Source organism: Phacochoerus africanus, chromosome 10 (assembly GCF_016906955.1).
Source record: "Phacochoerus africanus isolate WHEZ1 chromosome 10, ROS_Pafr_v1, whole genome shotgun sequence".
Lineage (NCBI taxonomy): Eukaryota > Metazoa > Chordata > Mammalia > Artiodactyla > Suidae > Phacochoerus > Phacochoerus africanus.
In genome coordinates this window covers 77,256,578-77,272,182 of record NC_062553.1, presented here as the reverse complement: position 1 = coordinate 77,272,182, position 15,605 = coordinate 77,256,578, and the positions used below count along the sequence as shown (strand labels likewise).

At 50.4% G+C, this 15,605-nt stretch overlaps 1 protein-coding gene across 3 annotated transcripts in view; it reads left to right on the top strand.

Annotated features, from left to right (window-relative positions):
* FHIP1A (FHF complex subunit HOOK interacting protein 1A) overlaps positions 1-12,944 on the top strand; it is a 272,404-nt gene extending 259,460 nt beyond the window's left edge. For 2 of the 3 annotated variants that reach the window (XM_047798351.1, XM_047798352.1), the window contains 3 exons: positions 5,642-5,820; positions 6,158-6,296; positions 11,737-12,944. In XM_047798351.1, coding sequence (XP_047654307.1) covers positions 5,642-5,820; positions 6,158-6,296; positions 11,737-11,990 — 572 coding nt within the window. In that variant the 3' untranslated portion in view covers positions 11,991-12,944. The remainder of the gene's footprint in view (positions 1-5,641; positions 5,821-6,157; positions 6,297-11,736) is intronic. The other variant, XM_047798353.1, reaches the window with a different exon arrangement.
* The last annotated feature ends 2,661 nt before the right edge of the window (positions 12,945-15,605 follow it).

Sequence of the window (15,605 nt, the reverse complement as noted above, 5' to 3'; positions counted from 1 at the left end):
TTTTTTTTTTAAATGGCCATACTCACAGCATATAGAAGTTCCTGGGCCAGGGATTGAATCTGCGCTGCAGCTGCAACCTATGCCACAGCTGCAGCAGTGCTGGATCCTTTAACCCACTGTGCTGGGCTGGGGATCAAGCCTGCACCTCTGCAGGATCCTCAGCTGCTGCAGTCAAATTCTTAACCCACTGTGCCACAGCGGGAACTTCAGAATGTTAGCTTTCTTACAAAGGAGCTTCATCCTTTGGGCAGAAGATAAATTGAGGAAACAAAATATGGCTTAGGAAAAAAAAATGCTAATATACCACCTGTTAAATAAGATCAATATTTTGAATATGATACACCTGAAAACCAACAGAACATAATCTGAGTTTTTTGATACATACAGGTCATTTTAACTACGACTTCACCTTTTTCCTCCTTTGACACTTGAACACATATGTGTACTTTGCACTGTCCAAAGTTTGGCCTGTGTTCTGCAGCAGCTGGCTTAACTCCCATGCAATTTTGATTGCCACTGAAATGAATGAACTTCTCAGCACAAAGGCTTCCATTTCATTTACCTAATGAAATTTATTTATTTGTTTTGTCTATTTGTCATTTTAGGGCCACACATTTGGCATATGGATGGAGGTTCCCAGGCCAGGGGTCCAATGGGAGCTATAGCCGCTGGCCTACATCACAGCCACAGCGATGTGGGATCCGAACCACATCTGCCGCCTACACCACAGCTCACAGCAGTGCTGGATCCTTAACCCACTGAGTGAGGCCAGGGATCGAACCCAGGTCCTCATGGATACTAGTCGGGTTCGTTAACTGCCTAGCCATGACGGGAACTCCATGAATTTTATTTTTTCATGCATTCAGCAGCCCTAATACTAAGGACACAAAAATGAAGGGATTTGCAGACTTTCGAGGAAACATCAAGAGAGAACAACTGTACTCTCTGGGTGGGAACTGTGTTATTTGTCCCAAGTAACCCTGTAGAAGCCCAGCATGGGAGTGGGAAAGGCTTCACAGAGGAGGGACAGTGACCAGAAGCTTCTGGTGAAAGCAGTTGAGAAAGACAGTCCAGATAGGGGAAACAACAGGTGGAAAAAAGGAGCCAGACAGGGCTCCCAGTTGGGGTGTGTGTGTGTGTGTGTGTGTGTGTGTGAGTGTGTGAGATAGGGCATGGGTGGTGGGAGGCAGAGAGGAAGCTGCAAAGCCGGTCTGGCCAAGCCAAGGACAGAAGATGCCCTACTGAGAGATGCCAGCAGGTCCGTGTTTAGCCAGGCCAGCCCGGGAGAGTGTGGAGAGAGCGCTGGAGTGGGGAGAGGTTGGTGCCAGGACGAGCAAAGTAAGACACTCTTGTCAACACGTCAGAATTCAGAACCGCACCAGTGATGATGTTTCTAGAAGCCTTTTCACAGCTGTACTCATGCGGGTGTGCCAAGACATATACACAAAGATGGTCACTGCAGCGTTGTTTATAACAGAAAATGACTAGAAATAACCTCAGTGTCTCCCAGAAGGGGACTGGTTTGCTCATGTAACTCCTGAGGCAACCATTTTGTGAATGAATTTCATCTCTGTGTGTGCTGAGGTGAAGTGGCTTCCAGATATATTGTTCAGTGGAAAAGCAAGTGTAGATAGACAATGTTGTCATTTTATCGTTTGTTAAAAAAAAAACAAACAAAAAAAACCACCAGGAGACACACATACACACACCACACATACTCTGGGAGGCAAGACAGTGCATTGGTTAAGAGTACCAGTGCTGGGAATTCCCTCCGTAGCACAGCAGAAACAAGTCTGATTAGAGTTCAAGAGGATGCAGGTTCGATCCCTGGCCACACTCAGTGGATTAAGGATCCAGCATTGCTGTGAGCTGTGGTGTAGGTCGCAGATGCGGCTGGGATCCTGCGTTGCGGTGGCCGTGGTGTAGGCGGGCAGCTGTAGCTCTGATTGGACCCCTAGCCTGGGAACCTCCATATGCCATGGGTGTGGCCCTAAAAAGCAAAAAAACCAAAAAACCCCAGCACTGGGAACAGATGACCTGAGCTAAAATTATGACTCCATTTACTAACTGTGCACTTAGCATTCAGCCTCTTCTTTAAATGGGGATAAATAATAAACATACTTTGTAGGGTGTTGTGAATATTCAAGCGAGCTGAAACATGAAGACTGCTTAGAACACTGCCTGGTACATATTGAGTGATTGATAAATATTTTAAATGTAAATTTCTTTCTTTTTTTTTTTTTTGGCTCTTTTAGAGCTGTACCTGCAGATTCCAAGGCTAGGGGTTGAATCAGAGCTGTAGCTGCTGGCCTACGCCACAGCCACAGCAACAGGGGATCTAAGCCGCATATGAGACCCATACCACACTCACAGCAATGCCGGATCCTTAACCCCCTGAGCGAGGTCAGGGATTGAACCCATGTCCTCATGGATGCTAGTTGGGTTCGTAGACCTCTGAGTCATGATGGAAACTCCTATATTCCAATTATTATCTTATCCTATACGTAAAACATTTCTGGTGGCTACACTCAAATCTGTTAACAGAGGTCAGCCTCCAGTATACTCCTATTCTGTTTGAAGAACAAACAACATGAAACCATTTTAATCTTTGCTAAAATAGAAAAACTGTCGCTGAAGTCCAGACAAGAAAGGAGGAGATTCTGGCCTCAGGTGGTGCTTCGGGGGAGGCGGAGGTGAAGGTCACCATTCAGGAGATGGTTCCCAGGCCGAGGCACAGAATCGAGGCAGCCCCTCTCGAGTTAGGGGAACATGGGGTGGGCGGGGTGGGGGCACACTGAGGACAGGGGAAGAGGGCTTGAGGGGAGAGAGGTGAAGGACAGACTCAGCCGTCCTGAAAATTCAGTATCTTATGGGCGGGGGATTTATCTGTCTTCCTAGAAGAAAGGGGGGAAGATGCAGCCTCACCCCCATACACACCTGTGGCTTTCTGAATTGCAGCTGAGTTTTCTCGTTTTCAGTGGTTCTCTAGTTTCTCCTAGCAACTGCCTTTTGCTAAGGAGGTTTGTTGTCGTGGTTGTTTTAAGTGCTAGAAATCAGCTCTGAATAAAACAGGAACTTGAAAGGGTTTAATATATGTTTCTTATTCATCAGGCCCAAGAAACTGTAATGAATGTTGTTAGTGGATTATAATGACGGCCTGCTGACCATGACACAATATTCTATTGTTTAAGGGAAATAATGATGACACTTTCTCTCAGAGGGTGGGTTTTTTCTTCCCTACTGTAGTGACAGGCTGTCCCCTGTCCCCGCTCAGTGCAGCTTTCTTGTTTGTGGGATGGCCACATGCAGCTGAGTATAGTCTGGGAATGTGGTGGAGAAGCTGAGGGCTTCTCTTAATGAGACGTCTCTTTTTTAAAATTTTTGTAATTTTTTGCTTTTTAGGGCCACACGTGTGGCATGTGGAAGTTCTCAGGCTAACGGTCCAATTGGAGCTGCAGCTGCCAGCCTACACCACAGCTCACAGCAATGCCGGATCCTTGACCCACTGAGTGAGGACAGGGATCGAACCCGTGTCCTCATGGTTCGTCATTGGGTTCATTAGCCACTGAGACACAAAGGGAACTCCCAAGATGTCTTTTATTTTTTTTTTTTGGCCACACTGCATCATATGTACGTTCCCCGGCCAGGGATCAAATATGAGCCACACCTGCAACCTGCAACCTGCAACCACAGATGTGGCAATGCAGGATCCATAACCCACTGTGCCACAGCAGGAGATGCTTTTTTATAGGAGGCTCTCCCTACCCAAGTATCACTGATTCATCTGTCTTTGCTCCTCTGGAAGGAAGCAGATGCTGAGCCCTGGGAACTGCAGAGGAACAGGCGAGAGGGGATAGGGAAAGCCTGGATCAGGGTTGAGGCGTGAGGACAGCCTTCCCCTTGTGGGGTTCCCTGGAAGGCCAGAATTAAGAAGAGCTCCTGGTGATGTTTCTGAGGTTCTTGATGCAATCCCATCAAGTTGCTTTTAAAGTGGGGTTCCAATCCAGAGTTTCTGAGTGCGTTTGGCAAACTCTCCCCGTCTTGTTTGGTAAGCAGGGGCTCCCTCTTCATTCACCTCCCGTGTGATGGAAAGTTGCTCAGGAGCTCTGTCCCCTCCCTAGGATGGGGCAGTTGGGGCTAATCTCGACACACAGGGGAGGGTCTCTTCTGAGTTCCAAGGCCCTTTAGGGACATCCTCTGTGTTCAGCACACAGCCCTGTTACTTGCCTGCATGTATTAGAAGCTTAGGTTTGATGTTTCCATTTCTCACGGACAGCTTCTGCTTCCTCCCTTCACACCTGCAGCATATGGAGGTTCCCAGGCTAGGGGTCAAGTTGAAGCTACAGCTGCTGGCCCACACCACAGCCACAGCAATGCAGGATTCAAGCCGTGTCTGTGACCTACACCGCAGCTCATGGCAACACTGGATCCTTAACCCATGGAGGGAGGCCAGGGGTCGAACTCGTGTCCTCATGGATATCAGTCAGGTTCATTACCACTGAGCCACAATGGGAATTCCACCTTCTGCTTTCTTACAAAGGGTTTACCCTCTTATACTACTGAGGCTTCTGATTGAAGCATCTTGCGATGAAGTATGGTTTTGTTAAACTCACATTAATGTTGGTGTTGTCTTCATAAGGCATATTTATTCATCAAGGGTTATGTGCTATTGTTATACATAGGCCACGATTTAGTGGCACATTATCAATAGCTCCACAGGGAAAATAGAGAATTCTCATTGATTTTGCCTAATGGACCACGGTTACAGTGAAAATGGAAAACATCGTCAAGTAATGTTTATTAATGCCAAATTCATTTTCTTGATTTTCCCTGTCTTCAGTGAATTCAAACAGAAAGCATATTCTTTTTCTAGTGGCCCAGATTAGTCAAAGTTCTTCTTTTTTTGCCTACATTTTTAATGAACTGCTCTTATAGTCTTACATAGAGATTTTCTTTTTTAAGAAAAGAAACTCTAGCTCCCCAAATGAGGCCCTTTCTGTCTCCAGCCCCCTCTCTCTCTCCTCTGAAAAAATAAAGTGCGGCTCTAAAGTTACAGCCCAGGCCTCACTCACCCCTCATCTTCTTTTGGTTTTACGTGCTGTGCTTTTCCATGTTATGCCACTGACAAGACAGTCTTTCTCAGGTGTTTTGCTGGGGATGGACAGTTGGTGTCCACAGTGTAGACGTCTGGTAAACAGAGTTCGTATATGTGTTTCCTACTCTTGAACAATACAAAGGTTTTTTGTTACTAAAACTTCTGATGGCCTCTCATGTTTGCAGAAGCCCTCCAGCACAGCAGCATCATAGGATGAATGGCCTGTTTTTGAGCACTGGCAGCCCCCACAGATACAGAAATAGCATGGAAAAGTATCTTTTGATTTTAAAGTGAAAATTGTTCCCCCCCAAGGTTTAGGATAATTTTCAAAGTATTAAGACCGTCCACAGGGTCAAAAATAGTAGCCCCCCCGCCCAGGTATCTGCTTGCTTTCTGTGGCGGTGGTTGGTTTCGTGGTTTGGTTTTGAGGCCGGAGACCGCCCAGCCGTGTCTGCGGCGTTTCTGAGTCTGATCTGCACGTGGTGGGTCGTCTGGCGAGGCGGCCCGCGTGCCCAGGGGAACCAGAAGCCTCGTGTCCTTCTCCAGGGCCGTTCATCAGTGTGGTGCTGTCCAAGCTGGAGAACATGCTGGAGAACTCGCTGCACGTGAACTTGCTGCTTATCGGCATCATCACGCAGCTGGCCAGCTACCCGCAGCCCCTCCTGCGCTCGTTCCTGCTCAACACCAACATGGTCTTCCAGCCCAGCGTGCGCTCCCTCTACCAGGTATGCCGGTCCGCGCATGCGCGTGCGCCCCGCTGCGGGGCTGATGCGCCGCATACCGCCCCCCACCCCGCCCCGCCTGGTGGGCTTTCCATAACCCCTCAGTCAGTTCTCATTCCCTTGCTCTCCTCCTCTTCCTGTTCCGCTGGTTGTGTCGATTATTCTGGACAAACTGCGAAGCCTCGTCTAGCCTGGGGTGTTCTAGGGGACCTTCCCCAGAACACCCTGGCAGTTAAAAACCCATCATCCTGCAGCCCGGGCTGGGCCTGACAGATGTACGGATAAGGTAGGCTGGAGCTCGGCAGTGAAGCGCTAACGTCAGGAGTGCTGCCTTTGACAGGTCCTCGCGTCTGTGAAAAACAAGATTGAGCAGTTTGCCTCCATGGAGAGAGACTTCGCGGGCCTCCTCATCCAAGCGCAGCAGTACCTGCTCTTCCGCGTGGACCTGTCTGACCCAAGCCCCGAGGCACCCACCAAAGGTCAGCTGGGGTCCTTCCCCGGGTGCCCCCCCAAATCCGCTCCTTGCTCCCCAGCTTCCGGACTTAGGATAGTGGGTGCTACACCAATTCCTAAACCCTAAAAGCATCTAAATAGATTCCTGTAGAGTTCCCTGGTGGCTCAACAGCTTAAGGACCCAGCGTTGTCACTTCTGTGGCTGGGGTCTCTGCTGTGGGGTGCGTTAGATCCCTGGCCTAGAACTTCTGCATGCCAAGGGTGCAGCCAAAAAAAAGAAAAAGAAAAATTTTTTTTTGCTCTTCCCCAACAGGGAGGAGCCTCCTTTGAGTGTCTTTAAACCAAAAGGAAGGTCTGCCCTGCCCTCACCTGGCCTGGTTTGGGAGGGTCCAGTGGGGCATTTGTTTTCCTAAGTGAAAGTAGTTCGGGAAGGAATGATGTGTGGGGTGTTGCCAGGCTGAAATAAATAACAGAGCACAAGCGGACCAGAAAAGAAGTATTATGTCTGCACACTGAGCCATTTTTTGGCCAGTCCTACCCAAGGAGGGCATTCATTCTCTTTATTATGTTGTCAGAGACTCGCAGGCCCCAAATAAATGTGCTTTAGGGCTCTGGAAGGTAAAATCCTTTCTGGGACCCGGAGAAGTAAGGTTAATGTGCCCCTCAAACCACCTGAGCGAGCCTTTTCATTGGCTCTAAAGGCGTGGTTGGGGGGTGGGGGACAGATAAGGGTGAAGCTGCAGCAGGAGGCGGCCTGGGGGCGGGGCTGCCTGGCTCAGGTTGCATGGATTTGACAACTGTCTTCTGAGCTGTGGCTTCCCCCTGGGTAGGTGCAGACCAAGGAATGGCCCATCTTGCCCTGGCTTTTGCTTTTCTCCCCCAGGCCACACCAGGCTTCTTTGTGGCAGATGAACAGTAGAGAGAGCTGGGCTAAAGCCTGTGATGGGAATCAAGATTTGGCCTAAGAGCCAGAAGTGTAACTCAGGGCACTGTGAAACCTCTGAGGGAAGCTGAGAAGATGCCAGCTCGCTGAAGGCTTGACCTTGCTGCTGTGTAACTATTTGATCTTGGTCGTTTTGCCCCACTGGGCCTCGTGTTCCTTGACTCTTAAGTGAAGTGTCTGTCTTCCATCTCTTGAGTCCTTTCTGGCTGTAGGTGAAGGGCATTAGGGCACTGCAAGTCTGACTCAGAAAGAAAGGGGGGTCTTTGCCACCAGGGAAGTGAAGGGGCAGCTGCAAGCACCGACCCTGCAGGTGGGCCATACTTGGAGGGAGAGATGCCCCACACCTGTGGGAAGGCAGCCTGCGAGCCCCAGGTGGCCTCTCTAGGCCGTGGACAGGCGGCCTGTTGGGTCTGTCCCTCCTGAGCAAGGGGCACCGATGCCAGGAGGGACAATGCATCCATTAGCTTTGTGTATAGCAAACCACTACAGAAGCTCAGGGGCGCAAAACCAAGCCATCACCAGTGTGCGTGAGTCTGCGTGGTTTTCCAGGAGATCTAATGGTCTGAGTGGGTGTGGCAGGACTGACTTGGGCAGGTGGCTGGGCATCTGGGATAGCTCGCTCTGGTAGGTGGCTGCTGGCCAGGGTGATGGGGCTGGCGGGGTCTGTGCCTCTCATCATCCAGCAGGTTAGCCCTGGCCTGTCGACTTCATGGCTATAGGGTGGCGAGAGCGAGGGCAGAAACACACATAGTCCCTTGAGGCTCCAGCTCGGAACCCCGCAAGGTCGATTCTGTGGTGTTCTGTTAGCCCAACTCGTGGGTCAGCCCAGATTCAAGAATGGGCAAGCCCCACCTCTTGCGGCGAAGAGCTGCAAGGGATTATGGGCATTTTTGTAGCCTTCCAGACAGAGGGCAACTTGAGCCTCACACTGCACTTCCAGGATTGGTCTTTACTTCTGTTTTGCAGTTGGTGATGTGCTTTTCTGGACAAGTTTAGTTTTCAGACAGCACTGTGCAGTGGGCAAGAAGGGTAGTGTCAGCTTCACTTTCAGGGAAGGAAGCTGAAATTAGAGGCCCGGGGTGGTCAGCCAGGAACACAAAGCCCAGGTGCCTCGTTCACAGACCCGAGGGTGCACACGTTCAGGTGAGGGTGGGGGTGGTGGGAGTCACTGGCATTGTACACTGTCCTGGCTTCAGACCATCTGAGGGCTGGGCTGCCAGCCATGTGCCCAGGAGATCTTGTTCCCATCGCATAAGGCTGTCAGGCAGCTGTGGTGGGTGAGTCCTAAGGTCTGTGACACTCAGGCCACGTGCACTTATGGGAAGCTGCTCTCGAGAGAGAGGACTTCCTTTTTTAAAAAATACATTTTTATTTTTTATTATAATTGATTTACAGTGTCTTGTCAATTTCTGCTATATAGCAAAGTGACCCAGCCATACACACACACACACACACGTACATTCTTTTTTCACATTATCCTCCATCATGTGCCATTGCAAGTGATTAGATATAAGTTCCCTGTAGGGACGGAGAGGCAGTGGATGGACCGGGAGTTTGGGGTTAGGAGATGCAAACTATTGCATTTGGAGTGGATAAGCAATGAAGACTTCCCTTTGATGGAGTTTTTCAGATTAACCTCCCAACTTCTCTCAGGTTAGCAAAGTGACACCCTCCCCGCTGACTTTTAAAACATCTAAACTTGCAGAACGAGAAAGGCTCACGTCCTCTTGAACTAAGCTGACTCAGAAAGCAGGTTTGACCTGGTTGCCTGGATTGAGGTGAAAGTGGGAGCCTCACTCTCACTGGAACCCAGAGCAGAGAACGATTAGAATCCAGGGCATCCGAGGTCTGTGTGCTGCTCGCCTTGTCTGATGCGGCAGACAGCTGAGGTGGGGTGTGGGGGGTGGGGGTGTCCCACTTCTCCCTGAGCTTCTCGAGTCTTCCCAGCAGTCATCTTGAAAACCCTCTTGTGTGCCTTTTCAGACCCAGGGTCACGTTTCAGGAAACCACTCCTGCTCTGACGTTGACTTGGATTCCTGGCCCCCTGCCTCTTCTCTTTGGGCCCTTTCCTCAGGTCGCAGCCACCCCGCCCCCCATTCCCTCGGCCTCCTGCTGCCCTTGTGGAAAAGAAGCCTCCTCATTCACGCTGCACACAGAAGTCGGAGTCCGGGCGGACTTTGTCCCCCGTCACATGGTCACTCTCGAGACCATGAGCCCATGGGTCTCTGAGGCGCGGCCCCGTGCCAGACTTTTCATCTTCCCCTCAAATACCTTCCAAACCACAGAGGATGTATTTACTTATTTCCAGGGTCCTTTCACGGGCCTCCAGTCCTGGGAGGGGGTAGGAAGGCCCTCTCCCCATTACATGGAAAAGGAAACTGAGGCCTCATACGATGGCTGCCACACGGGGATTTGAGTCTGACTCACGGAGGGGCCGGCCCCGTGCCGACGGGCCAGAGCCACCGCCAGGACTTGCCTGCTGGTCTCGTCCCCTTCGCTGGGCGCGCTCCTGCCTTCATTAGTGAAGATGGTTTAGAGGCTTGGATTCAAGCCGGGTAGATGAGCCTAGGCCGTGGCACTTTTTACATTCCTGGATCAAGCTAGATAAAATGCGGCACCAAAGCCCTTCAGGGGGAGAAGAGGAGTGACTGTGAAAGAGAAAGATGGAGATGAGGACATGAACCAGGGAGGCGGGGGCCAGTGGCCCTGCTGCAGTCCGTTCCTTCCCTCAATGACTCAGGTGTCCTTCGGCTGCCGCTCTGAATGAGGAAGTGTGCTGGGGACACTTCGGGTGGGGCTCCGCCCTCAGAAACCCCAAGGTCAAGTAGAGGAGAACACACACCGCAGTGCAAGGTGGAAGGGCCTTGCGGGTCCCCTTTGGTAAATAAAATGAGTGGGAGGCTGGGACAGGGGGTCTCTTCCGGACAGGAAGCAGAAATGGTTTTATAAAGTCCCTGGTGACTGTATTGATGGGGACGTGATGGCTGACACTTACCAAGAGGTCCTTTTGGACATTATACCTGTTGACTGGTTTAATCTTTACAACCGTGAGCTTTTGACACAGGAGGACATGAATGTACAGAGAGGGAAAGCAACTTGCCTGAGGTCACTCAGCCAGTGAGTGGCAGAGGCTGGGCTCTTAACCATTCTGCTGGTTCCTCTTAGGCCTGCTGAGGGTCTAGCGGCGCAGATGCAGGTCTTGGTCTGGGGCTAGTGCCACTTCCCCTTGGTCTCCAGGCTGGTGTCCTTGGGGAGCCTCGCCGGGCCCTTTGGAAAGCTGCAGTGCTGGAGGGCTGGGGTGGGGGCGCTCAGGTGAGGTTCCCCAGGGCTGGCAGTGTCCTTGAGGACATCAACACTTAGGTCCTCACTCCTTTGTCAAGACATATTGTGAATTTCTGCTACAAGGTAGCAGCAGATTCTCAGCAAGTTTCCAGTTCTTTATGGCAAGAACTGTGATCAGCTTTAATCTAAAAGGATATTTAAAGCAGTAAAGTGGAGGACATTTTTTTACACTGAAGACTATAGTAGTGAGATGTGAGAAAGTGCTATAAATGTCAAGAATTTTTAGTACTGTAGTTAAGCGACACCCTGAGAAGAGTGGTAAAAAATGGGACTGAATCCTAAAAAGCAGCCAAAGTAATGGAGAGCTTGAATATCATGATTTATATGGAGTAATGAGTCTGTTTGAGTTGGGGGCAGAGAAGGCATAAATAATTTCCATCAGTATGAAGGCTGGAGATGTTCAGGAATTAAACAGTCAGGAAAGTTGAACCATTTTAATTGGTAGGACTGATTTGCTAGGAAAATGCAAATCACTTGCATATATTAAAGTCTGGTTCATATCATCTTCCATCTACGTTATTGAACCTGAGACGACGGCAAGCCCTGGAAACTTTCCTTGACTGAAGGCATCTGGCCACTTCCCTAGATGCTCACGGCTGCAGGAAGTGCCCAGTGCCCAGGTCCCTCTCCATCATTTCCAAGCTTTAAAAGGCTTCTTCCATTGTATCCTCCTCGAAGCTGGAGGTCCCGACCTGGAGGTGCTGGGGTCCTCGACGCTGGCGTCCTCGACACTGGCACCCTGAGGCCGTGTGCTCAGGGCTTGGCTGGCAGAGGACAGATGGCCACCCCATATGGGGAGGCATTGAGGTGAGCTGTCTGCACTTGGCTGATGCAGAGGCAGGAGCCTCCCCACCCCCTGGCCCTCCCCGCCCCCCGGCCATGTCCTGGGGCTGGAGGATTCGTGATAAAGTGTATTGCCAGAATTTCTGCATGAAGTTCCTCATACAGGCCTTGGGAAAAACCCCTCATGTCACATGCCCAATGCTGGATTGGATCTGCTGGGCCAATCTGTGTGCCTCCGAGTGGAATAAGGGGTGGGCTGGGAAGTCCAGTCGGTGCGGGAACTGAACCCGAACGAGACAGTCTCCGCCAGCACCCCTGCCCCCGCCACTCACACTTCACTCTCAGCCGGATGGATAGGGCTCTGGAGGGTCACAATGCCGTCTTCTTTCTGCTTTCAGATCCTGTTCAGGATGCCTCCAGGACAGGAAGTGGCAAGAACTTTTTGGATGGACCCCCAAGAGTGCTTCAGCCCTTCCTGACACACAGAGCCAAGCTGGCAGGGGCGCCCCCCAGCCTGCCTGGGCCAGTGAGGAACACCATGCTGGCTGCTGCCCTCTTCCCCGAGTTCCTGAAGGAGCTCGCTGCCTTGGCCCAGGAACACTCCATCCTGTGCTGCAAGGTCCTGGGCGACCTGGACGACTCCTGCTGTTAGTTTTGTTGTAGTTGTTGTTTTTAATAGAGGTTTTTTTTTTTTTTTTTTAAGGTTTTAGTGTCCTGAGTGAATGTTAAAGGCAAAGCTGCTTACAGAAATCTCTACTTTGAGATTTCCTGCCGATACTTGATTGGTGGGGAAGAGGGTTTTCTGGGCACCTCCCCTCTCTCCAGCTGGGTCTTTCCACCATGTGTCCCTGAGAACTTAGGTCTCAGCAGCTGGTTGCTCCCCTGGCAGGCTTTCTTGGCTTCCTTTTTCCTCCTGAGTTTTTGGTCCTTATTCTTCCATCCCTTTGAGTCATCCCTCGGCTGGTAGCTTGGATCACAGCAAGCGAATATTGGGGGGGTCAACGATTTCTGGAGGTGCCTGGGTCAGAAGGCGGGCCCTTCAGCACGTGGAGATTGCACATCTGCCCCTGCAACCTGCATCTGGGATTCTGTTTTATAAAAGGGAAGAACATGGGTGGTGCCCCTCTTGCCTTCACCACGTAAACGCATATCATCCGTCCCTTTGCATTTTACTTCCAAGATGGCTATTCTGCCAGACATGTGTTGCCTTATGGTGTGGGCAGATCCACTGGTCTCAGTGCTCTGCCTGGCAAGTGGGATGTCACTGGAGAGAATTTGGAATGCAGAGCTTTCTTTACTCAGTATATCGCTACCTAAACACTGAAAACAGCCTTATTTTAGTAAGATTTGCACAAGATGAAACATACCTATGCAAACTGTTACTTTGGTTTTTAGGACTTTGATCACCCTGATGAAGAAAAGCATGGTATCATATAAGACGACAACCATCGTTATTTTTTTAAGTATTTTATGAAGAACAAAATGATTCATTTGTGGAACTATTTCATGGTTTGGGGTGTGTGTGTGTGTGTGTGTGTGTGTGTGTGTGGAGGGGTGGGGAGGATAAAGGTAAACTAAATACAATCTGTGCAAAGACTGGTAATTATTTAAAATTGTTTTTTCTAATATGTTGCAATTTGTAGAGAAAGAGGAACTGTACAGCCACTTTGGGAACTGGGCTGTTAAGCCAAACACGTCACAGGGAGCCCTGCAAGCCGGGGGGCCTGCTGGGGGCTCGCTGCCTTCTGAGTAACAGGCTCAGCATGATGTATGAGCGCCTCTGCGCTCTAATTACACTTAGAGCCATGGTCTCCTTAAACCACGAGGGTGGCGGAGGGACATGCAGAATAATTGGGGGCTAAAAAAACGAGACAATCAGCAACTGATATTTATGGATGTTGGATTCCGCTCCTCTCTGCTTCGGACAGGTGAGAAGCACATAAGCAGGATAAGCCTCGCTGTCTGGAGGGAAACCGGAAACCCAGCTCTCCCTGTTCTCTCTGTGGGTGTCTCGCTGAGACCACCTGGGCCACAGGGCTGGTAGTTGTGCCTCGGGAGTGCTGGTCTGGTTTTCATCAGGCCCCGGGTACAGAAGGGGGGTGGGAGAGAGCAGCGCAGCTGAGATGCTGCAGAGCGGAGGCTGCCTTTTGTGTTTCAGGGATCCTGAGGCAGCTCTGGGAGAGGAGCAGCCCGCCAGCCCCTCGAATAAAAGCCCCAGGAGGTCTAGGTGGGGCCGGGTGGCTCTCAGGAGGTGGCCTCTCAGTGTATCCGAGTGTAAGTGGGAAACCAAAGAGCCCAATTCACTGGACAACTTGGACTTCAAGTTGGTCTGTCTTGAAAGATGGCTCGCCTGGCTGTGGCACCGCAGACCGGCCTGCCTTTGCTGCCCAGTGCCCGCCCATATCTGCATATGTCGCTCTGAAGAGCAGGTGGCTCAGAGCGCAGAAGGATGGAGTTCAGCTGTAATTTAGAGTCCTCTACCTTTGTTTTGCACAAGTATTCACCTTCCGGTTTGGACTCATCAGGTATATCAGATGCTAAAGTTGTGTCTGGAAGCTGTATTCTTTAGCTTTCTTGTCTGATTAACACTTCTCTCCATCATCTGGTGACGGTGTCAATTCTTCTCGAGTCTGTGTTGCTGTATTATAGACACCATAGCCCCATTTGTGGAAGGCAGCCTAAGGGGAAGAGTATCTTTTAAAGTCGGTACTGAAGTAGATCTGATTTAAAGGAGGAAGGAGATGACCAGCGTCTGGGGTGGGAGGCAGGTTCACTCCTGCAGAGGAATGCTGGCAGCCGATCCACACGGAACCCTTTCCACCCGGAGCTGGATGCTGGTCAGCTTTGTGAGTCCACTGCAGCCCTCCTCTAGAGGGCTGCGTCCTGGGCTTTTCAACATGAAGTCAGAAGACTGACCTGGAAGTACGCAGGGAACTGGCACTCTGGCGAACCCCTAGAGGTTTGGGGGATGGCAGGGACATGCCAGAGGGAAAAAAGCAGAAACCTGAAGCTAAAATAGGAGAAGAGCACATCTTGGGGGGTTTGGCAGAATGAACACTGACCCAGGCAGGCAGGAAGATACTGCTCAGCAAGTGGGTGATGATGGGTGGTCCTTGGTGGGAAAAATCACCGTAATGAACTAGAAGTCGAATACCCTAGTCACCAAATGACAGGAGACACCCTTAGAAATCTGTTTTACAATGAGCTTGGGAGACAATTTTAACAACAATTGGCATATTTTATTTTTTTATTTTTTGCCACACCCGCAGCATGTTGGAGGTTCCCAGGCTAGGGGTCGAATTGGAGCTATAGCTGCCAGCCTACACCACGGCCACAGAAACATGGGATCTGAGCTGTACCTGCAACTTTCACCACAGCTCACGGCAATGTAAGATCCTGAGCGCGGCCAGGGATCGAACTTGCATCCTCATGGATAGTAGTCAGATTCACTTCCACTGCACGACGGGAACTCCACCTTCAAAACGTCCATGAACAGCCTTCCACGTCAGATGCTAAGTCACTCGCGGGAGGACACTATGGACGCAGGCTCTGCTGCAGCCCCTGAGCTGGCGTCGTGTCCAGCCTGATGGTCCTGGGCAGTGGAGGTGAGTCAAGATCCTGGAACATCCTGTCCTTCACCTCGATTCACAATTCAGGGTCCGATGTGATGTTCCAGCTGGAGTGCGTTTTGCGGTTCCAAGTGTATGAGAGCACCGGGATACTTACGATTGATTTTTGGAGATGGCCAAGTACAGGTTTTCAACAGATTCCAGGTTGAGGTTAGTCCAAAATACAATTTCACAGGGTAAATTAGTTTCCCAGACAGGAAAAGGAAACACTGGAGTAACCCATCAGAAATGTGGTTTTATTAATAGAGACTTCCTTTCCCTGGCATTTAGAGGAATTACAAAATGGTCCCCATTTTACTTAGTAGTATTTTGGAAAAAGAACTCTGACGTGCTGGGGTTGGAGTTCTTGCCTCCATCACATGAAGAAGGTGTATTCAGTTCAGCGGGTTGTGGGGTATCTTCTTCTCAGAAAGTGGCTTTTATTTAGGCTGATGTAGCTGTTGACTTTGAGCCCACTGTGTTGTCAGGAGAGCATCCTTTTGTGAACAGATCCTAGAAACAGGATATGTGAATGTGAGCATTGCCTGTTCAGTTTGGGCAGCTGTGGGCCTCAGAGTTGAAAATCGTTTTTGGTGTCTCTGAATTGGCTTGGTTGCCATGGTCAGGGTAGGTGGGTTTCCAGATGTTTTGAGGCTCCA